The following is a 24,507-nucleotide window of genomic DNA, read 5'->3' as shown; positions in this document are numbered from 1 at the left end:
AGGCAAGGCCACTCCTTACAGGGCTTTATGTCTAATATGGCAAAGCAATGGGCGGGGGGGGGGGGGGGGGCTTCATCTTTCCCAAGGAAGAAGTCAGCTCTCATACACCCCCTGCCTCTTTATAAAAACCACCAGTAAATGCCAGAAATGGAAACTTCCCTGTGCCAGGGATCAGGTTTTACGGGGGACTCTGTCCGCCAAGCTTGATGCAGATCTGGATCTGCAGTGAGTACCCAGTAAAAAGCACTGAATGAATGAGTGAAAGGGGAAGCTTTGGGTGTGGGGGGTCTTTTGATGCCCTAGACCAGAGTGCTCCCTCTCCCCTCCAGTCCTCTCTGACCCTGTGCTCGCCTCCCCCACCCATTCTTTATAGGGACTCCCAGCCACCACTCAGATAAAGACATATTCCTCCCGCTGCCTGCAACCTTCTCTCCATCTGCTCCCTCTGCCTGCTCAGGCTGCAATGTGGAGATAGTGTGGCAAGGTGGTGTGGGGGGAGGGCGAGAGAGGGCTTCTAAATTGGGGTGAGAGGCCGGAGAAGCTGGCTGGGCCGCAAAGGTAGCCCACACAGTCTGTCTTGAGCCTCTGGGAGTGCCTACAAGCCTGTGCTCCCATCTAGCCCTTGGCCAACGCCTGTCCCTAAGCATCCGCCTGTCTCCCCCCTCTACTGTCCCCCACCACCTCTATTCGTGGACAAAAGACAAGATGCTGAGAATCAGGGCTGGGCAAGAGCACAGCGTGGAGGGTGGGCCCCGAACTCCAGCTCAGATAGGGGAAGGGCCCATATACAGCAGAGCTAAGGGCCTGAGCTGAGAGGAAGCCCTGGCTAGCTCTGGCTCCCTGTTGACAATGGGGATGTGGACGATGGAACTCATATTAGAACAGATCAGTTTTAATTTATAGTCCCTGGTGAGGCTTCACAGGCATAGGAACCCCGGCCCCCAAGGCCAAGTACACAATTTCGTGGCCATTTATGTTGTTCTAGGGAGATTAACAACTCTCATCAGATCCACAGAGTGGGACACTTTCTAGGTTACGGGACTCGCTTTGGAAACAAGGGAGGCTGGCAGGGCAGAGGCTGCGAGGGGCTGCGATGCGGCTGGGAGATCTGGGACTGGGGTCATTCCGGGAGGCTGAGCCATGGAAAGCTCTAGGCTGCTCGCAGGCTGAAGGCTGCGCTCGGTTTTGAGGCCTTCATCTCCCCGTCTGGAAAATGGTCAGGACGCTCTCCGGCCTCGCCTGGCCCGCGCTGGGCTGCCGCGAGCATCCGCTGGGAGGAAAGGCTCGGCCCACAGGACGCCAGGGGAATTGGCTTTAAACTTTGCGGGGCCGACGGCCGGCGGCTGGAGGCGGAGGCTGGCCCCGGGGCGCGGCGGCCCCTCTCCCTGCTGCCCGCCCGCCCCCTCCCTCCCTCCTCGCACTCGCTCGGCACAGACTCGGCCCCAGCCCCCTCCCTCCTCCCGCTCGCTCCCCGCTCGCTCACTCGCTCGCCGGCTCCTCCTCACTCGCCCGCCCGCGCCCGGCGCAGCTCGGCCAGAGCGATCGCGGGGCTGAGCGCGCGTCCGCCCGGGGGGCTCCGGCGGCTGCCCGGGCCCGCGGACCCCTGCCTCGCAGCGCCTGCCCTGCGCGCTCGCCGCCTCCCCGCTTCCAGGCTCCCGCGCCCGTCCGCCTGTCCGCAGCCCGCGGCCCCGCGCCCCCCGCAGCCACGATGCCCGCGGCCCGGCCGCCCGCCGCGGGACTCGGCGGGACCTCGCTGCTCCTCGCCCTGCTTCTGGGGAGCCCCGCGGCAGCTCTGGCGGGAGGTAAGCGCCCGGAGGGGCGGGGCGGGGGAGGGGGCAAAGTTGCGGCGTGTGCGGGGCGGCTGGGGGTCGTGGCCCACCCGGGCGACTCAAGCACCGCCCGCTGGGATGGAGAGTGGGGGCGGCCACCCAAATTCAGGTCTAGGAACCGCGTCCCCTCGGCCCGGGCTGCTGGGAGTGTGGAGGCGGGGATGTGTCTGAAGGACTCCGGCGCTTCCCGGCTGCGGGCTCCCTTTCGGTCTTCCCGGCTGTGGGGCTGACTCCCTTTTGCAGCCCCAGAGAATCTCCTTGGAGTGGGGTCGCCTCCAAACCCCAGATGCCCGGAGCACTCTGCAACCGCACCCGGGGCTGAGAGCCAGATAATTCTCACCCTTTCGGGGAGAGGACGAGAAGGGGGGGGGGGGTGGCAGCTGACCCGCCCTGCAACTGAGGACTAGACTCGAACAGTGCGTCTGGAGTGGGGGGCGGGGGGGGGGGGGCGGGTGCGTCCTAATGCCGAGCCCTCCCACTCTAGGACCCTTTTGGTTCAGGCTGCCTCGCGGGACTGGGTCCCTGGACCGATCCCAGCCAAGTGTCTGGCAGCCGAACTTGGGTGTGGCTTTCGCCTGGAGGCCGGTGGAGGGCCCTCAGGGTTCTCAGAACTTGCGGGGGAGGAAGAGATGGCAGGGAACCTGAGCGGACACTCCCCTCCCCCACCCCCAACAGCCTAACGTCTCTTAACACTGTTATGAATTGGAGGGGTGGGTACTAGTTTCACCCACCACGTGCTTGCCGGTTGGGAAGGGGGGAGGGGTCCAAGTTTAGGGGAGGATCGCTGCTCCTCCTTCCCAGACCCGGAGCCGCACCCTCTTCTCCACCCCGCTGAGGTCCCCCAGGAAAAGTTGTGTGTTGGGGGTTGGGCGCTTCATTCACACAGAGCCAAGCGGGAGAGCTTTGAGGATTTAATCAGTTCAGTAGGAGACCCAAAAGTGGAGGGTAGCATTGGTAGACCACCGGACCTAGCCTTTTGAAAGGTCCAACTCCGGCTCCCAGAAACTCACGTGGGAAAAAGCAGGGCAGTTGCAGGGTCTGCCCAGACTGAAGACTGTCGGGGGCGCACACCCACCCCACTTGGGTCCTCATTTCTGTTTGGATGGTCTTGACCCGGAGTTGGGGCCCAGGCGGTGCCCTTTCACCCTGGGGCGTTCTGGACCCCTGGCGTGCACACCTGCTTTCAGCACCAAAGGCCGCGGACAGCTCTCAGCTCCGTGGGCCCTAGTTCCGGGTCCCATTCCTTTCAACTCTTACCCACAGCCTGGAGTGCCCTCCTCAGCATAAATCAGGCATTTTATCCCCACCCCCCTTCTTTTTAAATGTGGAGCCCCGGAGTGCAGAGCGAAGGAAATAATTCATCACCTTTTGTTTAACAAAGCATATCATTAAAGAACCCCCCTTTTATGAAGCAATAATATTCACAATTTACACCAGGTCTGGACAATTTCTCTGGGAAAGATGGGGGAAGAGAATCGGTTTAAATAAATCGTTTCCACCACAACATGCTCTTCCTTAATTAGCTGTCTTTCCACAATGGCTTGGTGGCCTTGAACAGAGTCCACATCTCCTTCTCTCATTCCCCGCCCCCCTCTTTTGAATCTGTGTTGTGACTAACACACAGAAAGAACCCAAAGCTACCCAGTGTCTTGCTGGCTTTTCTCAAGTGATTCTACCTCTGAGGACCACACTCCAATACACCACCCTCCAGGAAAAATGCCTTAATGGCAACTCTTGAATTGTCATCCAAGACAAGGATTTCATATCCTGCTTCTTTCACTGACTTCAAATACAAAATGTGCGTGTGTTAATTTTTAAGACATTTCATATTATTTTCCCAACTGTTCAACACTATAGCTAGCCAGCATATATTTTTAATTAACTTCAGGTCACCGCCAAATTAAAGTCAACTGATGCACTACTTCGGAAGGCTCATTAATAACTGAGCTTCTGACTCTTAGACTCTTAAGTCTTAAGGAAAGAGTGAGGATAGCCAATGAACACTGCCAATTCTGATGGTGCTTTTGGAAACAATTGACCTTCCACAGTAAATTCTATTTTTAACATGGAGCCCAACTTCCCGCTAATGTCCAAGGAGAGCCGAACATCTAATACCTTGTTGCAAACTAGTCCTGTTTGCCTGTGGAGTTGAGGGGGGTTTGTAAATACTTGAAAGGGACTTGTTGCTACATTCTTATGCAGGTCACGTGATTCTCTGGGCCATTTTGCTGTAAGGCATGAATAAGTATAAAGTATAACTTGTTTTTGAAGAGGCTTCTTATTGTCTAAAATATGCACATGGGGAATAATTGTAGCTCCGTGCTAAGACTGCAGAGCGTGAGTGTAATTTCTTTTCTTTTTCTCTTGAATTAATAAAGCAAATTCAATATTGCTCAATAAGACTCAAATTTGCTGCCTCCTCTAGTCTCTAATGTGCGTTGTTGTTAAATTCACTTAACAACTATTTTCATTATGGATTGCCATTCTTTTCCACGGAGTTTTGGCTGCTTCTGCCAGGGGCCACCTTATCTAAGCTTGAGGGATTCTTCTTGTGTTCTCAAGGTTTCATTAGACATTAGGACAATAATGTTATAGTCAGTCCTCCCTTTTCCAAGACAGAAGGATGTTTCCTGATCAGAGTGGCTTGTTTTGTGGTTTTGCTCACAAGTACATTCCGGCTATTCACAAAGCTATTCCAAAGGGCTCAATTTACTGGTCCCCCTTTGGTCCAGTGGCGTGCTTCAGACCTCCACTAGGGGCGCTCAAAGCTGTAGTTGGTGACCTAGGGCAGTTCTGACCTTTGTAACCAGCAGGTGCGTGCAATACCAAAGGTCGGCAGGGCAGAGCGGAGCTCTAAAGATGGTCTCGCCACCGCCTCCACCCCACCCCCCCCCTTGCTGCTTCCTACAATTGATTCCTATTTCTCAGAGAGAAATTATTGATTGACACTTGACATGCAGTGGAAACAGAGGAAGGAAAGAATGCAAAGGCAGGAGAATGCTCCAAGAAAAGCAACCTCAGAATGCAGAGTCCTGCTGTCCTTTTCTCTACCAGCTTGTGGTTTCCTTCATGGAGCCAAACTGCAAAACACCAAAGAGGCCATGACAAGGCCATGGGGAGTTCTGGGGAGTATGAGCTGGGCACTGGTATCAGATTTATAGGGTTCTGGAAAAGAGATATGCTGGCCTCTAAAACCTGGGTCCAGGTCCAGGTCCAGTGTTCATGAATGGGCGACTTTCCACAGCACCGTCTTCTCTGAGCATCCATTTTACCATCTGTGAAATGGGGGCAGGGCTGCGGGACTGATGGTCCTGGTCTGGAAGGATGTTTGCAATGATTCTGTAACACTTCCTTGTAAAGCACCTGGCACGTAGTAGGTGCTCAAGTAACATGTCCTCTGTTTTTCTCCTGCTTTTCAAAAAGCAAATTGCCCCTATTAGTAGGCACCAAAGGAGTGAATCCCTGAAGTTGGTGAAGCAGATGTTGGCATAAATATCTGGGTGACTGAGGCCCAAGTAAAAAGGGCGGATGTGGGAGATGGTGCCGGCATCCTTCCTTCCCAAGGCCTCCTACTGTAAATCTTTGAACCCCAATATTACCATCAGGAAGCAGAGTCCATGGCACCAGAGATGTAGGATGGCAGTCTAACGGTTGGAAAGGAGATACAAGGAGAGAATCTTCTGGAAAAGACATTTACTCGTTCATTCATTTAACATTTACTGAGCACTTCCTATGCATGTGGCAGGCCCCCCGTAGGGTGCAGGAGAGACAGAGTAATATGTTGGGGTCCCTGTCCCTGTAATGACCGCTTAGCAAGAGAGATCGGAAGTAACCCACAGGCATCCATGCCCTGTGATCTGCGCCTCGGGAGGGGGCATATCAGAGTGCTGGGGGATCTCACGGGCCAGTGTGGTACACTCTCGCCTGGTGGGCTTCCCTGAGCAGGTAGCATTTGAGCTGGCCCTGAAGGGATGTGACAGGTGCCAGCAGACAGGGGCGATTGTTCTACGGTGGGATAGTAAAAGACTGTGAAGAAAGCTTCAGTTTCGGAGCACATCACGCACGGGAAAAACCAGAGGGAAGTGAGTGAGTGGGAGGGGCAGGCAGGTGGGCACACAGCCTGACACCTTTCTAAAAGAAATCGTCAGACCTGCCCCTCCTCCGTGCTCTCCCCTGGACGTCGTGGGCTCAGCGCAGGAAGCCTGGAACAAAGGCCTGTGAGGCGCTGTGTTCGCTGTTGTCCGCTAGAGGTTGTGGTGACACACCGGAGCAAGCCTCTCTGAAGACAGCGGGTCCCAGTAGCCCAGTAGAGCCGCCCCAGCACTGGGTAAACACTGCCTCACTAGATTTGCATATTTGCATAATCCTCTGGTTACTGTGGTTCCTCGGAAGCAGCCTTTTGGTGTCGGGTGAAGGTAGGGGGTGGGGAGAGAAAGGGCTGGTTCTAGGGGAGGGTACAGTGATGATGAGTCAGGTGGAGGTCAGCGGACATGTCTGATGTCATTTACAACATGGCTGGGGCCACATCTTAACAATGAAAACAGTATTCACTGAGTGTTCATTTGGTTCCAAGCCCTGTGATAAGTGGTTTAGGTAGGTTGGTTCAGGGAAGCCTCACGACAACCCCAAAAGATGCAGTTATCATACCCATTTTATAGATTGGGAAGTGGAGGCACAGAGAGGTTAAGCTGTGTGTCGAGAGTCAACAAGCCAAGAAGTGGTTGTACTCTTGCATCATTTTCTTTTGATTTTTTTAAATGTTAATTTATTTTGATAGAGAGAGACAGTGCGAGGGTGGGGGATGGGCAGAGAGAGAGCGGAAGAGAGACAATCCCAAGCAGGCTCGCACCGTCAGCACAGAGCCCAACGTGGGGCTCGAACTCACAAACCATGAGATCATGACCTGAGCCGAAACCAAGAGTCGGATGCTTAACCGACTGAGCCACCCAGGCGCCCCTGGCATCAATTTTTTAACACCATGCCTCGCCATTGCCTCGTATTCCACATTCCCCACGCTCGTGTGCAGATTTCGCTGATGTATGACAGGGGCCAATAAATATTTGTCAGATGCGTGTTGGAGGCGTATCCTCTGCCCACCACTGTTCCTGGTACAGGGTAAGCACTCAAGTAAAACTAGTCAAACTGAAGGGAGTCATAAAGCGAAACAGGTTACAATGTATGTGTGGGCAATTCGTTCATAATCATCGTCTCCAATGATTACTGAATATACATCAAGCACTTGCATAGGTTGTATTATTTAATCTTCCCAATTTCTGTCCATTTTAGTGATGAGGAAACCAAGGCTTAGGAAGCTATTAGTTCAGGAAGCTCAAGGTCATCAGCTAGGAAGTGGCAGAGGTAAGATTTGAATCCAGATACTGTGATTACTGAGCATATGAGCTTGAGTGTCGGGCACAGCGCCTTCCAAGCTGGGTCCTGCTGTGTTTCCCAATGAAATGTGTGTACAAGGTGACTTCACTGTTAGTGTGCCATCGGGCTGGGTGGGTCTGAACCCCAGGTCATCAAACTCCAAAACCTGCCGGGATAGTGACCAAAATGGACTAGGATTTTCCTAAGCCCCTAACATCTCTGAGACAAAGGAAGGAAGGGGAGGAGAGAGGGGAGGAGGGAAGGAGGAAGAAAGGAAAGCAGGATAGAAAGAAGGAAGGGAAGAAGGAAGGGAGGGAGGGGAAGAGGAAGAGAAAAAAGGAAAAAGAAAGAGAGAGCTTAAAGATTATTCTTCTCAACCAAGAAGACTTCACAAAAGAAGGTGAGCAATACGGCTCCTTCGTTGGTTGGCTTTGGAATTTTGACTGTTTGTAATTTCCCTGTTCCCAAACCACCCACCGTTAATGGAGAACCCAGAGTATAGAAAATTGGTTTCTGTAAGCTCCTAAATTCAGGAACCTAAACTTAATCATCTTTTGGCTGCGAGTCTCAGTTTTCCCATCTGTAAAATGGATCACAATAACCACAGCTACATATGCAAAGCTGGCCTCATAGGGCTGGGATGAGACATGGGAGTTAAGGGCTTTATGCATACCAGGGAGTTAAGCTTCAGGGCAGTGGGTGCTGGCATGGAAGGCCCAAGCCCCCAAGCACCCCCATGCGTGTTTTGTCCTGGGCTGGTTATGAAAGAATGACAAAAGAGTGGCATTGCGGTTTGCCATTCAGTGTGGGTCCACTCTGGGCTAGAGGACTGGCCATGTGCTTACCCTATATATTCACTCCTTTGGTCCTCCCCCAACCCTATCAGGTGATGTTACTAAATAGGTATTACAGGTGAGGAAACGGAGTCTTGGGAAGGTACAGCCCTTGCTCAAGGTGTTATGAACAATGAAGGTTACAGTCAGGGCATTCTGGTTACAGCAAGGTTCATTCTAGATGCTAGGGTATGAGGTATCACCTAGCAATGGCCAAATGGAGAGACGATGCAAGCCCAGAAATTAGGGCAGTTTGCACTGGATGCCAGGTGGGGAGATGCTTCCTCATCCAGTGGCAAATGCCACATGTCTCAAGTCAGCTCTCCAAGAGGAGAAACAGTTCATCCCAACCTTCCATACTCCCTCTGATGCTCCTGGTCGAAGCATCCTTCTTGTCTCACTCGTGCAGTTCCTTCAAGCTGGACTGTCCCCCTAGGATCCTGCATAGCTGAAGATTAAATTCCCAGCTGGCTGATTTTAGCAGCATGACCTTGAGCTATGCACGTCAGCGCTCTGAACCTAGTTTGGCCTAATACATAAAATCAGGGTCCTGTCTCCCTTGCAGGATGGTTACAAATAGTCAAAATGGGTAGCTATGTATAGCCCGTAGCAAGTACTCAATAAAATTTCCCATTATTGCTACCAATATTCACCTGGTGAACTTCTACTCATCCTTCAAAACCCAGTCCCTAATTGTCTTTGCCTGTCTCCTGTCTGTGCCAGTTATGAATCACCCTCTGCTCCCCCATCCCATTTTATCCCTCTATTATAGATAACTCATACACTCATGATGCATGAGTTACCACTTAACACGCCTCCCTCAAAAACATCAACCGAAGCTTACTCATCCATATGACTCTTAGCCTGTCTGTAACCCAGCATAAGGCTCAACCCATTTGTAAAGCTACACTACATTGCCTTTCATCTCAATATTAGCGGCGGGGAGGTAGAAGCAATCTGAAGATCTGCATGTGATTCCTCACCCTTTCTCCTATATCCGTGTGGCCTTGGACAGCCGGTCAGGAGACTTGATTCCTCATCTGAAAACCGGAAATAGCAGTAGCCTCCTACCTCAAGGAATTGCTGTGAGGAAGATCAGTGAGCCGATGGATGTGAAATCACCGAAGAAGTCTACAAAAAAGATGAGGAAGACGAATTCGATGAGGGAGGAAAGAGAAACACTTTGTGAAGAACAACCACTGCGACCGACCTTTGTGCAAACAGCCACAAGACGGGCCATTCGGTGGGTCCCCGCTGAAGCTGTGTTTCCTTCCAAGGGGCGTATTGGCTGCCATTACTTACCCTGTGGCTTGGCTCATTTCGGGACAGAGACTTTCTGGGCACGACACTGGGTATTGTGGAGTCTGCCTTCTCTTGGGTCCCCTGGCAGCAGCAAAGACAGCAAATGCCCAGCTGAAAACGAGCAAAGTGAATGAAAACCTGTGCTTTAGAGTCAGAACAACCTGGGTTTCAGGCTATTGCTTTCCATTAGGTGTGTGACCTTGGACAAGCAGCTGGGTCGCCCAGAGCCATCGTTGGACCACATGTAGGGGTGCCGGTCTACGCTCTCGCGTTCTCCAGAGATGGTGTGATGAATGGGGACTGGGAATTGACATGCTCTGCAGAAGAAGTTAACAAGGCACCCCCTTCCTGGGCTCTGTCATATTAAATCAGATTCTAGCAGATTTCAGGCTCTCGACCTGCCTCGATCTGTTCCCTGATAATTTCATTTTACTGAGGAAAGAGACCCAAAGACAAGAAGGGACTTAACTTGCTCAAGGTCCCACTGCAAGTGAGGGGCAGAGCCAGGACTCAAACCTCTGACTCCTGTTTTCTGACTTCCTTTCTGAAATGACGTTTCCCCTCCTTTAAGAACAGTGGGATGTGGGGCGCCTGGGTGGCGCAGTCGGTTAAGCGTCCGACTTCAGCCAGGTCACGATCTCGCGGTCCGTGAGTTCGAGCCCCGCGTCAGGCTCTGGGCTGATGGCTCAGAGCCTGGAGCCTGTTTCCGATTCTGTGTCTCCCTCTCTCTCTGCCCCTCCCCCGTTCATGCTGTGTCTCTCTCTGTCCCAAAAATAAATAAACGTTGAAAAAAAAAATAAAAAAAAAAAAAGAACAGTGGGATGTTCTCTCCTAGTGTGTGTGCTGAGAGCCAAGCAGAGGTGGCAAGGGGAGCCTTCAAGTCTCTGGCTCCATTAAACCAATGGCATCCATTACCCAAATCGGATATTTACATCGTGTGTCCGTGGCAGACTGACTGCATAAAAGAAATGTTACCAGAAACTGAAATCAGGCCGTAGCTCCCTCCCATGCTGACTTGGCATCTGAAGCTTTGAGGCACTAGCAGACCAGCTCACACCTGGGAATGGTGCCATCCGAGCAGATGGCTTGAGTCAAGCAAGCAAGAGTAAACCATGGAAGCTCAGGGAGGCTCAGGTCCCAGGCCAGGTGCCCCCCTCCCCTGCTGGTCTTCCTTGCTCTCACCGTGGGTCGTAGGGAGTGGCTCATTGAGAAATCCAGTGGGGGGGGGGGTGTGGACAGCCAGGGAAGAGTTGATTGAGGCATGGATGATGTGGTCAGGGCCAGCCTTGGGCAAGTAGCTGGACACTAAGGGATGATCTGAGGGCTGGAAGTTAGAGTAAGATGGGTGGATACAGTCCAATACATGGAGCCCGGAGCTTAGGACAAGTCCTGTAGGGCAGAGGGGTGAGTATGAACCAATGCGTGATGGTGTCCTTATCTGGTCTCATCCATTCCCAGTTTGGGTGTAGGCACATGCCAAGCTCAGTGTCATGAGTTAGTGAGTTGGGATGCCGAAATGGGGCATTGACTCAGGACCAAGAGCCCAGCAAGGCAGTATTGTGTGGTAAAGAGCACTTATTCTGAAGTGACAGATATTGGCTCCAACCTAATTGTGTGATCTTAGACAAGTCACTTAACCCAGATGATTGGGGTTGGGGGGGGGGGAGTGATAACAATTATAGTAATGATTTGTTGAATCTTAGCTGATTCCCAGATTCTCACATCATTGCTGGCTTCCAAGAGAGGAACCATTATTTCTTTTGGCTGTGCAGAACAAAGGCTCATTCAGGGTAGACAAGAATAAGAAGGCATGCCCTAAGGGTACCCCAAATACTGAGCCAAGAATACTCCAGGGATGGGCTCCTTTCTCCATTTCTCTCTTCCACAGCATCTGCTTCTGTCTACATAGGTTGCTTCTGGCTCTCTCTCTATCGCCTACCTCCTTCTGCTCACTCACAGCAATCTTTCTCATCACCTCTACTTACACATGGGCTATAATGGCTTCTCCGGGTCAAACTCTACGTGTGCACCATCTTATATGGTAGCCACTGGCCACACGTGGCTATTTAGTTTTCAATTTGAATTAATTAAAATTTAATTTAATTAGAATTAGAGTTCCTCAGTCCTACTAACCACATTTCAAGTACAGGTTGGTCATGGGTGACTAGTGGCTGCCATATTGGAGAATGTAGACAGAGAACATTCCCATTGTGGTAGAAAGTTCTACTGGACAGTCTTGCTCTAGATCATGGCAGTCCAGACATACCATCTGACACTCAGCTTCTTCATGTTTCCCTGTTCAGATTCTTGAGGAGTATGGCTTGTCCGGCTCGGACAATAGATTGGCCACAGTCGTCTGTAGCTGGTGGGGTGCGTTTGCCATGGGGTGTAACACAGGGCTCATCAGGTATGTATTGTGGTAGAGCAACCACCACTAGTGACATTTCACGCTCCTGCTCTGCTGGTCTCCACAGTTGCTTTCTCAACCCTTCTAATTGCCAGGATGTGGTTCTGGAAACTCTTTGGCCAGTACATCCATATTTATATAGCTGTGGCCTCACTGATAAACATATCTAAGAGCTGGGGAAGATCACACTGTGTCTGCTGACTCGTCTCCCTCACTGGGCAGTGAGGTCCTTGGGGTCAAGAGTTGTCTCTTATTGTCTCTGTATTCTTAGCTGTTTTGTTGAAGGGATGAATGAATGAATGAATGAATGAAAGGAATTCATTCTTTGGCCATGAATGACCCCAATTGGGGAGGCATAGGGCACAAAAGCATTTGCAGAAAATGCTCTTCCCACCATTTGGGTAAACTCAAGAAAAAACTTTGAGATGGGCATTTATGAGAGGGGTCCTCATAAACTGTTACAATCGGGCGTTTCAAAGGGTCCATTCTCTGCAAATCAGGCTGGGGTGGAAAGTGAAGAGAAGCTTCAAGATAGGGCCCCAGGGGCCTGCCCCTCCTTGTGAAAATGTTCATCTGGAATGAGAACAATGCAGTTAGGAGCAATGGTGGAGGTGAGTGGGGAAACAGAATGCGTTTTTTCCCAAACATGTGGTTCTATGCATGGTTTTAGTAATGCAGCTGTTATATAACGTTGTGATTTCTTCAAAGCTTTAATATTATGGAGACAGAGGGAGGAGGTGTTTAATGTTTAAAAGAATGTACTCAGAGTACACTTTCTGGGAGTGGTGGACTCAACACTGGCCTAGGCCGGAGACGGGTCGGAACTTGGATCCCAGCCCTGGCGTTTCTGTGCTGTGTGACCATGAAGGAAATGGTCTAATCAACTCAGCCTCAGTTTCCATCTGCAAAACAGGAATATGATGCTTCCTCTGCCTCCCCCATAGGGTGGATTGTGAGATTGCAATGCCTATGTCACCTCCCTGCCCATATCCAGCAGTGTCTGTGAATGGTCCCCCAGCCCCTGGAGTTGAGCAGTGTACAACCTATGCAGCAGTATGTGGCAGCCCTGGATGTGGAAGTGCACCACTAAAGTGTAAAGTCATTACAGCAAAAGGAGAGGGACAGAGCTCTCCTGACTCCTCATTCTCTACAGGCTTCTGATCAGACCTCTTCCTTCATGGCCCCTGTAAGGCAGGTTTACCAAGTTGTAAAGCTAATTTGGGGCCAACCACCTTGGAAATTAATGCAAACTGGGTGGAATCAGTCCTAGCCCTATTTTCCAGGGCTTCAGGAAGGGAAATTTGCCTAATTTATGGCATTAATAAAAAATGATGTGCTCGGGATAATTTGCATACTTTTACTTCAATCAGGGTTAAAAGCCACACTTTGTTGTTTCTAAAGAAAGCCTCAGGCTTCTCTTGTTATTCCAAAGGTGTAAACTTAGGCAAGTTACTTAACTTTCCAGGCCTCAGTCTCCTCGGCTGTGAAATGACAATGATCCATGGACCCACATCACTGGATGTTGTGAGGACTCGTGAGTTGTAAATGGGTAGAATAGTGCTTGGTACCCGCTAGGAGTCCAATACTTACAGTAGCATAGATAATATCAGATCATACTTATGGTATCATCATCATCATTCATTCATTCATTCAACATGGTTCTTGTCCTACAATTGGTGTCGCGGAGGAGTCAGAAGGACGCGGTGTCACAGTGTGCCAACCTGTGGAGTTGTTGCAAGCCCAGCACCGGGACTCGTGCTGGATCAGAGCAGGTGCCCAGCCACGGGATGCATGGACAAATGGATTACAATGATCATCAATCACTGTACCACAGATGCAAGAGTTTGAAAGTCTTTCTCCCCGCTTCTAGACAACAAGGTCCTCCAAAGCAGGGGCCGTGTCACATTTCCCCACCTCCCAGCGGTACATCTCCCACAAAACAGAAGCTCAGTAAATACAGAGCTGCGGAATGAATGGATGTTGAGGTGTAATCGTTCTTAATTAGTGTGTGGGAAGTACATATTATCAGCATGCATGCTAACGCATAGATGTCCTCCTCCCAGACTCAGAACACCTCATGTTGGTGTCCCCAACATCTAGTTCAAAGGGCACAATGGGCAGTGAGCAGGTGCTTGTTGGACATGTGGCAGTGGCCAAGAGGTCACAAGTTGGAGTCATAGAAGCCTGAGTCTGGATCACTTATGAGCCATGTAACCCTCAGCAAGTTGTTTGTGCTTTCTGGGAATAGTAGAGGCAGAGGAAATAACTGTACCTTTTTCATCTAGTTGATGAGACACACACAAAAAATTAGGAAAATTTCCATCAAGAGCTGAGCACAGTGCCTGACAGAAATTGAATACTCAGTATAGATACTGCTACGAGTAAGTGAATGAACACTGTTCTCAAGAGTCTTTTTTTAAGTGTTTATTAATTTTGAGAGAGAGAGAGAGAGCACAAGTGGGAGAGGGGCAGAGAGTAAGAGGGAGACACAGAATCTGAAGCAGGCCCCAGGTTCTGAGCTGTCAACACAGAACGTGACACGGGGCTTGAACCCACACACTGTGAGATCATGACCTGAGCTGAAGTCAGAGCTCAACGGACTGAGCCACCCAGGTGCCCCTCAAGAGTCTTAATAGAGAGAGACTTGATGGGTCATTCTCAGCTGGAACAGAATTTGCAAATGCAAACCCCAGAGATAAGATGTTCTGTAGGAATTCAGGCATGGACATTGATTTTAGAGCAACCACATCTAGACTCTGCTTCCCAATTTAAGGCATTTTATTATCTTGGTTAATAAAATCAAGTTTCTAAGCAGAAAGCAGGGGTCCGGATGGGTCAACCCATCACTCACTGACTGTGAGTGTTTAATCACCAAGGTTCATCTCAGATCAGCCACAAAACCCCAAACAAAGAACCACATGGGCATAGGCTTCCATCAGAGGCTTCCAGAAGGCAGTGTCTGGGTCTGTCTTGTCTCTCCACCATGCCTCCACTCTCCCTGTTTCCAAAGAAAGTAGGTCCCCAGAAAGGCCGAGAAGGAAACAAATTCCCATAATACACTAGAATCCCGTGGCTTTGTTTATAGAATCCTGCTTAATTACTAGCAGAACCTTCGAGGGTGACTGTTAGAGCCATATGATTCTAGACAAGGAAGCTGGGTCTCAGATGGCTAAACGCTGGTGGATTAGGGTTCCTTCCTTCCTTCAGGCTCTTTTTCTTCCTTCAAGACCCTCTATTCTGTAGCAAGCACTCCATAGGTGCTAGAGATACAGAAATGAATAAGGCGTAGCCTTGCCCTCAGAGACCCTAACATGTAATCATTCTTCACACTCAGGTATGACTCACGTGTGCCAGTGTTTTTCTCTCTTCTCCCCTCTCTCGTGCTGGCCTGTTGACTTGCAGGCACGGAGTGGCTGCTTTCGAGGCACCAGGGCTGGGATTTCCCAGTGCATTCCCAGGCCACTAGTCCTGGTAGGTATCTACGTGTAGCGAGGTGGTTTGGTCTCATCCAAGCATCTCTAGGAAAATAAAAAATTTTTTTAGTTGACGCTCTTCAATGGGCCAAATAAATCGATCACTTGAAGAGAACCTTCTGTAACCAGCCTAGACTTCGCAGGAACAGAGGCCAGAGGCGAGAACTCCAGCGAAGTGTTACTGACTTCACTTATGGCAACAGTAGGCTGGCTTTTTGTTCTCTTTCACATGTAGGAAAATACATTCTGAGCTGAGTTGCCAGAGATGTAGCGAGCGTGTGAGTGTGTGTATGTGCGTAAATAATATGCCCGTTATTTCCTTAACGCATAGACTTGGACAATCAGTTAATGAGGTTTGGCCGAAAACAAATGAATTCCTTCAGGTCCTGGGGTAGTTTTATTCTCAGTAGTAATAAAAATAGTCATTTATTCTCTGCATGTGGCAGAGTAGATACCCATTGTTGGATTAGATTGTCACAAACAATTTTGAGGGGCTAGTGATACAGAAAATTAGTCCTACTTTCCAGACGAAGAAACTGAGGGTCAGAGAGACTCCGTGATGGAATGATTCCTTGGCCTTTGTGTTTCCTGACCTTGATGTTTTTGAAGACTACAGGCCCATTGTTTTGTAGAATGACCCTCAATTTGGACATATACGCTGAGTTCTTACAAAATGGCACTATGTTGTCCGTATCGGTCTGTAACTTGACTTGCTCCTTCTTGGTCCCAAATTCCAAGTTAGGCTGTCTTCACTGGCTCCCTTTCTTCCTCCCCAGCCTCTAATACCAAGGATTGTACTCTGTTCTGGGATCTCTTCCCAGGCGCCTCCCCTCCACCCTCCTCTCCCTTGGCCATGCTTCCACAGCCCCAGGCTGGCACCCCTGTCCTGGTAACCTGCCTTCCCTATTCTTAGTTTTGCTTGTACCTGTGTTTCCCCCCGACTAGGCCGTGGGAAATTCAGGGCCTGATTCACCGATTCAACCATGAACAGCAAATATTTAACGTGTGTCCTTGTACAGGCTCTGTTCCAGGCTCTGGAACAAAAAAAAAGCCACAGGGCCAGCCTTCAAGGAGCTTACGCTCTCTGTGATCTTTCATTTATTCACTGACTCAACACGTTCGTTCATTCATTTATCCAGTGAATATGCGTTAATAGTCCTTTGCTCGGCTGCGTCACCTGCGTAGTGATCATTCAGTATTTACATAATGGGGTTAAATGATGGCCCACATATTCTTCTGTGATAGTACCCACGATAGAAAGCTTCCGGAGAACATCAGACATTCTCACGGGCACTGTGTACTTGAAGGGGTTAAAAAGAAAGCCACGGACTCTGAGAGCATGAGCTGAATGGGAATCCCTCACGCTTCCCATGGGGGCTCAGCCAAAGCCAGGCACCTCTGCCTGACCTGATACAACCCCTTGGCCCGGACCAGCAGAAAGACCACCTGACCAAGAGTGGGAGATCTGTGTTCTGTACAACTGCCAAAGATGTGCTGCGCAGCCTTGGGCTCATCTCTGTACCTCTCTGGGCTCAGTTTCTCCATTTCTATATTTAGTGATCTGGGCTTTATCAGGAGTTTCCAAAACATGACCTGAAAGCCCATGGCAACCTGTTAAGACCCAGATACTCGAGCTGCAGCCCTGCCTATTGCCTGGGAAGCCCCACACACTGTCTCCTCTAGAGGTTTCTGAGGCATCAGTAACTGTGCCTGAATTATTGGACCTCTAAGCCATGACCGTTTATGATACCTTTGTTGATGATGATGATCCTTACCATTTATATGCCAGGTACACACTGAGCCCCTTCCTCACCTTCCCTCATATAAGCCACAGAACAGTCCAGCTCCGTAAATCTGTTACCCCATTTCACAGCAGTAGCCACTGAGGCTTGGAAAGATCAACTTGCATAAGGTCACACAGCTGGTAAGTGCCAGAGCTGGGATTTATATCCATGTCTGAGGGACTGGGAAAGAATTCACTGCCTCTCTGTAGTTTGGATGGGGGATGGGAGTCTACTTTTAGCCCCCCACCCCCCGCCCTGTGTTCCCTCCCAGACGATCCTGGTCCCCTGATATCCTCTCTTCCCTAAAAACCTAGTTAACTCCTTTAATGAGCCAGATAAATGTGCCCGGTAAAGTGCGTGATCGATCACACACAACTTCCCGTGAACCAGGCACGGGCTTGCCAGGCGCCGGGACGGCCTCCCTGACATGAATTATTGCAACCATCAGCCTTCTTTCCGGCTTCTGCACTTGTGGGGGACAGGCTGAGCCAAGGACGCGTTAGCATGCAGGATTCAACCCTCGGCTTGGCTGTGCACGGGCCGCCAGAATTCGGGACATTGGAAGAACTAACAGAAAGCTGTTGTGGCCCAAGTATCAAGAGCGGGGAAGGCATTGGGCAAAAGGAAGGGAAGAGGTGGGTGGACCAGATCCCTTAGGGCAGGGGGGCTGCTGGGAGGTGGTCAGGGGTTTATTCCCTCGCTCTTAGAAGCTCACTGTAAGCAAGGGTGTGGCCTGTGCAGGTTTGATAAAGCCTCTGGGAAGTGGAGGGGGGTTAGTTATGAGATCTTTGCAGACAGGGTTTGGGGGAGTAATCCCACCCCTCACTCCTCCTCATGAGTCAGATTCACCCGTCCCCAGCCTCCCAGCTAAAGTCTGGAACTATGTGAGTTCCACTCCTGAGACCGTCTGTCTCCAACCACAGTAGAAGGGAGGCCGAGGCTCTAAGCCTGCTGGGAAGTTTGCAGGGGTCCCAGCCCTTGACCCCTTGACTGTGTTTAAAACCTCAACTCCTCCACAGACTCGCCCCCTCATACCTGGCCTGGTGCTTTGAAAAGCTTTCTTTGTCCTGCCCATGGTGGTTGGGACACAGGAAAAAAAAAAAAAAGCAGCAGAGAGGAGAGGAAAAGAATATAAATTCAGACTAAGATGATTAAATCCAGCCTCTCCCCTCCTCCCAAACCCTGATCAGACCGTACAAAAGGATCTCATATATATTATCACTGACTCCTGGTTTAATGTAGGCCCGACATTGCTGGGTAAATTAAACGACATTTATAATATAGCTTAACTATAAAAATGTGCTTGGGGCAGAAATTAGACATACCAGGCCTTTTCCAGCAAAAGACATTTTTACAAATGCATGAGCACCTGAACCAATTTGGAGGCCCTGTCATTTTGATTTAGAGCCGGGGAAGTGGGGCTGATCCCTAAAGAGGAGAAACAATTATCTGGGTGAGAGAAGATTTGAGAATTCTTTTTCTTATCACTAACCTGCCTTGCACTCAAAAGCATCAAGTAGAAAAGAGGGTTGACTCATGAGTGAAAGCTGGGACCCTTTTCCACCTGCTTAACCCACAAATCCCTTATGGCTTCTACATGCTGTCTCTTCCATGGAGCTCTCCCTGCCCCTCTAAGCTGGGTTAGGAACATCTCACTGGAGCACTCACCTCCATTTTGTTTCAGTTAGCTATTGCCGCATGACAAAAGACCCTCAAAATTTAGTGGCTTCAGGTAACAACCATCTATTTATTGTCTCCTGCAATTCTGTAGTTTGACTAGGCTCAGCTTAGTGATTCTTCTGGTGCACGCAGTGTTGGACAGAGCCACAGTCATCAGGTGGCTTGACTGGGCTAGAAATGCCAAGAGGCTCAGCTACATGTCTGATGGCTGGAGCTGCTTACCACCCAAGCAGCTCAGTTTCCTCTCATGTGGCCTCTAGCGGCTTGGGCTTCTCCCAGCGTGACAGCTGGGTTCTAAGAGGGAGTGTTCCAAGAGCAAGGTCAAGAGCTGAAGATCTCTTAAGGGGCAGCTTCGGAAGTTGTGCGTTGCATTCTGTCGGTCAAAACACATCACGGGGCCGGCTCAGATTCAAAGGGAGGGGAAATAGACCCCATTATAGATGTGAATGGCCGAGACTTGGCAGCCATCTTTAATCTACCTCTCTCGTAGTTATTCCTAATATAGAATTCAGTGTGCTGTTACCAAGGTTTAGGTGTGTGTCTCCTTGTACAAAGGGACGCTTGTCTACTTCATTTAAGGTACAAAGTAGCTGCTATTGATTCAAGTTTGATAGAGCAGCCACGGTTCTGGGTGTTCATTTCAAGTGTGGTCACTCCTAACCCAGGAGATTATTGTGAAATATTGCAGGAACCTAAGGACCAATATTACATTCATTTATAGCAGTAATCATAATGATGGCTAATCGTAATAAGTATTAACAATAGTATAATTCTTACTGCCCTAGTAGTAATAACTATAATACTGCCTTGTACTTAAGCAGCATTTAGCCACTTAAAAAGCACTTTTATTTCCATTGCCTTACTACTCTGTCCAACAACCTTGTGAAATTCCCCAAGAGGACTCTTATTAGAATCCATAGTTTATAAATGAGGAAACTGAGCCTGAGAAGGGATGAAACATTTGTCATTAAATTAATCATCATGGATATAATGTATCAAGGACCCAGTAAGTGCTGGTCATCATATCAACAGTTTAATTTCCTTCTCAGAGCGATATCATGAGGTAGATACTGCTATGCCACCATTTTATAGATAAGGTAGTGGACGCTGAGAGAGGTGAAGCGTTTCACTTCTCAGGTTCATGACTGGGATTTACTTCTACATCAGTTCAGCTCCCCAGTTAATGACTCTTTCCCAATGCTACACAGACTTCCTTCCGGATAGCCATTTTCTAAGTTGCTTTGAGCTGAGAAAGCAGATAACATTTGTGTAAACGTGGTGTGCAAGATCAGAGTGAAGAACTCTTCTGTGAATACCTACCACCCGTGGGTAGCATTTTTTGCTTTGGAAGCTTTCATTATTCACCTGTTCTTAGTCCTTGGTAGCTTCTGCATAGCCACGGTGACCAGGTAATAAATTTCCAGAATTGTCCTATGTGTAAAGTTACGTGAGTCCATTAAGTCCAGTTCTCCCAGGGATGAATTCACATTGAGGTCGTTAATTAAGCACTTAATGGGAGAAAAAAATATATTTTTTTTCAGCACCTATGATAAAACTCACCCAGTGGTATTTTTGGAGGAAGTACAACATAGCAGGTACCAAAAAGCGGGATATTGCAGGGTTAAGCATGCTGACTTTTAAGTCAAGCCACCTGGGTTCAAACCTCATCTCTGCCACTTATCAGCTATACAGTCTTGGACAAGTTATTTAATTTCTCTGTGCCTCAGTTTCCTCATCTTTAACAGAGATTTATAATAGTACCTATCTCACAGGGTTGTGGAGAGGATTAAGCAGGCTAATCTATGTACCGTGTAGTCAGACTTGGTACATGTGCTCATCTTGGAATCCATCATTGGGGTTGGAGTGATGTAAGACATGACTGGCCAGTCCTTGGCTCCCCAACACACAGATTGAGGTGAGGGATGGTGGAAAATCAAAATGCTGTCACCAAGAGAAAATCCAGAAGGAAAGTCCGATATGTGGGGGAACAAAGAGATTCTTTTTTTTCTACCATGCCTCTATCAATGGCTGAAAGACTCAAGAAGGGACTGAGTATGTTGTCCTCAGCAGGGTCTTACAAGGTGGCTTCAGCCTAGACCCAGCACTGCCATTCACTAGTCTGCTTTCCTCAGGAGATAGCGAGGAAAGTGTGCAGGAAAGATCCTGGGGCTTGGCAAGACTGAGACCTGTCAGTTTCGCAGCAAGCTGTCTTCAGTTGTGAAACACTGTCCTATAAATATGTAGGGTGCCTGAGAAATAGGCATGTGCCAGGTCCATCCGAGAGGCAAACATTTAAGCAACAGCCTCCTGTTTGATCAGAATAAGGAAAATGTGCCATTATCCAAGTCCCTTCCTTTCTGTGACCCTCAGTATTTTCATCTGTAAAATGAATAATGTCTTAGATGGTATCTTAATACTCTTTCAGTCCTTGTGCTTAAGGTTTTGTGCCTAAGTTAAAATGGTTTTAATAACAGCTTAAAAGTGAGGAGTCAGAGCACATCCACCAACTCACTGAGTGATACTGAGTTAGTACTTCATCTATCCATCTACTTGTCCATCCATCCTCCTGTTCATCCATCCATCCATCCATTCATCTATCTATCCACCTGCCCACCCATCTGTCCATCTACCCACCCATCCCCATCCATCAACCCATACGTTTATCCATCCATCCACGTACCTGTTCATCTATCCTTGTATACACCTGTCCATCCATCTATACATCCATGCATACATTCATACACACGTACATTCCTTCATCTATCCATCAACCTTTCCATCCATCAGCTCATCCTCTGTAAGGTCACTTTAACACTTTGGTTTGCCCTAAGCAACCTTATTCCGGAGCCCCAAACTCCCATCATATCATACAAATTAAATGCATTTTTACTGACGCATTTTAAAGGAAATATGGAAGTCAGCTTTTGGAATTATTTTGTTACCGCGGTAACTGTCTCGATTTACATTTATCTGTAATTCCCTGAAAAATCATCAAGAATACTCAGGAATTCTTGTGAAATGAGATTCTAACCCATCAACTCTTTTCAAATATAATGGAACTTTTATGAACCCTAAATTTAAAAAATACTAAGGTTGACATGATGGTAAGTTATAGAGCCCATTTAATTTAAGCCTTTATTAATTCTGCTTGTGCCGTTTTCCTTTTCTATTTTGGAGCCAATATATTGTCTTTAGCTTTCAGACATTTTCATGGGCTCTTAAAAAATTCGTCAGCCTCAGGACCCAATGGGTAAAACAGGCCCATCTCCCCAAGTCCTTTACTACTGTTCTTGCAGATCTTGGCTCCTGGTTGAATAAAAGGAAGGAAATCATGCACATGGGCTATCTGGTCAACCCACGCTTGTGCATGAAGGAAACACAACATGAAATACCAACCATCACACCAAAGAGATTTCTTCACGTCCACCTTCCGCCCCTTTAGGCATTCCTGTCCTAAATAGAAACAATAATTCCGGACAGATGATAGAGAAAGATAAAGGCAATTTCAAGCACTCGTCATAAATTGTAATGAGTACCTACTCTAGCAGGGTGCATTTTGATTACTTTTTGAAATGTGAAATAGCAGATTTATCTCCTGTGATCACATCGGGAACATTTTTTCTTCATATAAAAAGAGGTTTCAAGAAATGCTGAAAGGTTTAGGATAATGAAGGCAAATTGCTCTTACAACAGCAGGGGATTGTGAACAGTTTGTGTATCTTTGAACATTGAGGGGGGGAAAATGAGAGAATTCCCCAAGGGAAAAAAAACCCCTCAATTTGTCACCAAAAAATCCATGTGAGAAAAACATGGCTCGATGCCTGAGGAATACATATGAACCAGAGCCCTTGGTGAATACCCTAGTCTGTCTCCCTTACTTAAAGATGAAGTGTGTATAATTCAGAGAGGAGAGATAACTTATCTAAGATCACAAAGCAAGTTTGTGTCAAAGCCAACAACTTCATGCTTTTCTTCTATCATAATGCTCCACATCGTCCTACAAAGGTGGAAAATGAATGAAGGAAAAAGGTACTCTTTATACAATTTGATTTTTTTATTTGACATTATTGAACATTTGGGAGGTGTACAGAAAAAGTTAATTGTCCCATCCCCGCCCTATTGCATCGACAAAGCCTATATTAACAGCCAATGTGGATCTTCTTTCCTTTGTTACAATTTTGAGAAGCAATTTTCTCTTTATGTTTTATATGCTTCTTGAGTCTCTGTGATGTTCAGACTTTCCACTGCATTCAATTGTGTTCAATTCCCTGGAGCTGTTTGGGTCAGAGTCTTCTAGGAACAGTTACCATGCTGGAGATCATGGTGCTGTGTGCACCCATGTTGGGCATCTCTTAAGTATCATAAGTATCAGAGACTGTGCCAGATGTTGAAGAAAAGAAATTGTCTAGGACAGACTCCATGCCCCCCAAAGATTCTGAGGTTGGTGGGGAGACTGGATGTATAAGCAGACAATTTTGAGAAATAGTGAGGTGTCCTGTGATAGGAACAAGTCACAGAAGTCCAAGGATGCATTTGACACAGCCCAGGGTTTAAGGAAGGCTTCCTGGAGGAGGTGATTCCTAAACTGAGTCCAAAATGATAAATAAAACTTAGTAAAGATGGGAGAGAGAAGGGCATTGCAGGTTCAGAGAAGAGCAAGTCGGGGGGTTTGGAGGCAAGAACCTTGGGGCTCAAGGCAACCTTAGATGCAGCTAGATCATACGGCCAGAATTCCTGTTTCACAGGTGGGGAAACCAAGGCCTATTTGAGGCTATGGTGCAGTTACACAGGCCAGCTTATTCTGTTGTTCTTCTCAGCCTTGACAGAAGAAGCCAATGAACGATATTGTCTAAGAGGATTATCTTGCAGATCTTTCTTGCAAGTAGTGCATCCTGAAACACAGGAGATGTGGATCATATGTGCCCCTGAATCTCTGCCCCAGCCCTGTGTTCAGAAAGCCTTCCCTTGCACTTACTAGTTGGCAAGATTGGACAGCACGTCAACTGTCTGTGATACACAATAACTGCTTCAGCCTGGCCACGCTAATGTGGATATTTGGAATCCACATGTAAATTGAGCAGTAGGAATGCAGTAGATTCTTAGAAAAGTGTTGGGGGATTCTGTGATAGGGTACTCCTGGTGGTAAAGAGAGTAAAACATAGCTATTAAGAGATTGCACTCTGTATCTTTACCCACTTCAATTTGTACCCCAGCTCCACCATTTACAAGCTGTGCATCCTGAGCAATCGACTGTCTCTCAGCCTCCTCACCTGTAAAACGGGGACAGCAGTAGTTCCCACCTGGAGGGACTTGGTGTGGGTACCAGTGCTTGCAAAGATCTTGACTGAGGGCTTGGTGCAGTCTAAGCGCCCAACCAATGATAGCTGTTTGCATTGTCTTATTCTAATCCAAACCAAGCTCCAGAATTGCTTAGGGCCAGCTATTTCCACTGACATAGTCTTTTTAATAAAGGTTTGTGCTGGGCATAAAGCCACAGGGAGATGCCTTACGCTGTAGAGCACCTCACACGTCCTGAAAAGCCTCCCAGGCGTGATCAGGGATGACTCAGTGTGGGGAGGTATTTTGGTTCACCCTTTGCTCTGCTCTGGTTGTCCAATAACTGGACTGTGCCTGACTTTGCAAGACCAGCCAGACTGAGCGCACAGAAGTGCCACCTCAAACTCTCAAGCCGTCTTTGATATGCCTGCTGCCTATGGGAGAACTCTTTCTCATACGCTAAAGCGAGGAGGGGTGAAAAAGTGTTGTAAAACTCTGCAAGTGCCAGGAATCATACAGAGATTGAAAAGCCCGGCTTTGAGAGTCAGAGTA

The 24,507-nt window shown here is 48.4% G+C and overlaps 1 protein-coding gene across 3 annotated transcripts in view; it reads left to right on the top strand.

The window, feature by feature from the left end:
* Window positions 1–1,490: 1,490 nt before the first annotated feature.
* The window catches only part of SEZ6L (seizure related 6 homolog like), a 182,276-nt gene continuing 159,259 nt past the window's right edge, over window positions 1,491–24,507 (top strand). For 2 of the 3 annotated variants that reach the window (XM_045459763.1, XM_045459762.1), the window contains exon 1: window positions 1,491–1,802. In XM_045459763.1, the coding sequence (XP_045315719.1) occupies window positions 1,709–1,802 (94 nt within the window). In that variant the 5' untranslated portion in view covers window positions 1,491–1,708. The remainder of the gene's footprint in view (window positions 1,803–24,507) is intronic. The other variant, XM_045459761.1, reaches the window with a different exon arrangement.

The sequence above is a fragment of the Leopardus geoffroyi genome, chromosome D3 (genome assembly GCF_018350155.1).
Source record: "Leopardus geoffroyi isolate Oge1 chromosome D3, O.geoffroyi_Oge1_pat1.0, whole genome shotgun sequence".
Classification (NCBI taxonomy): Eukaryota; Metazoa; Chordata; class Mammalia; order Carnivora; family Felidae; genus Leopardus; species Leopardus geoffroyi.
The sequence above is the reverse complement of the archived record's forward strand: the minus strand, read 5'-3'. Positions and strand labels throughout refer to the sequence as shown.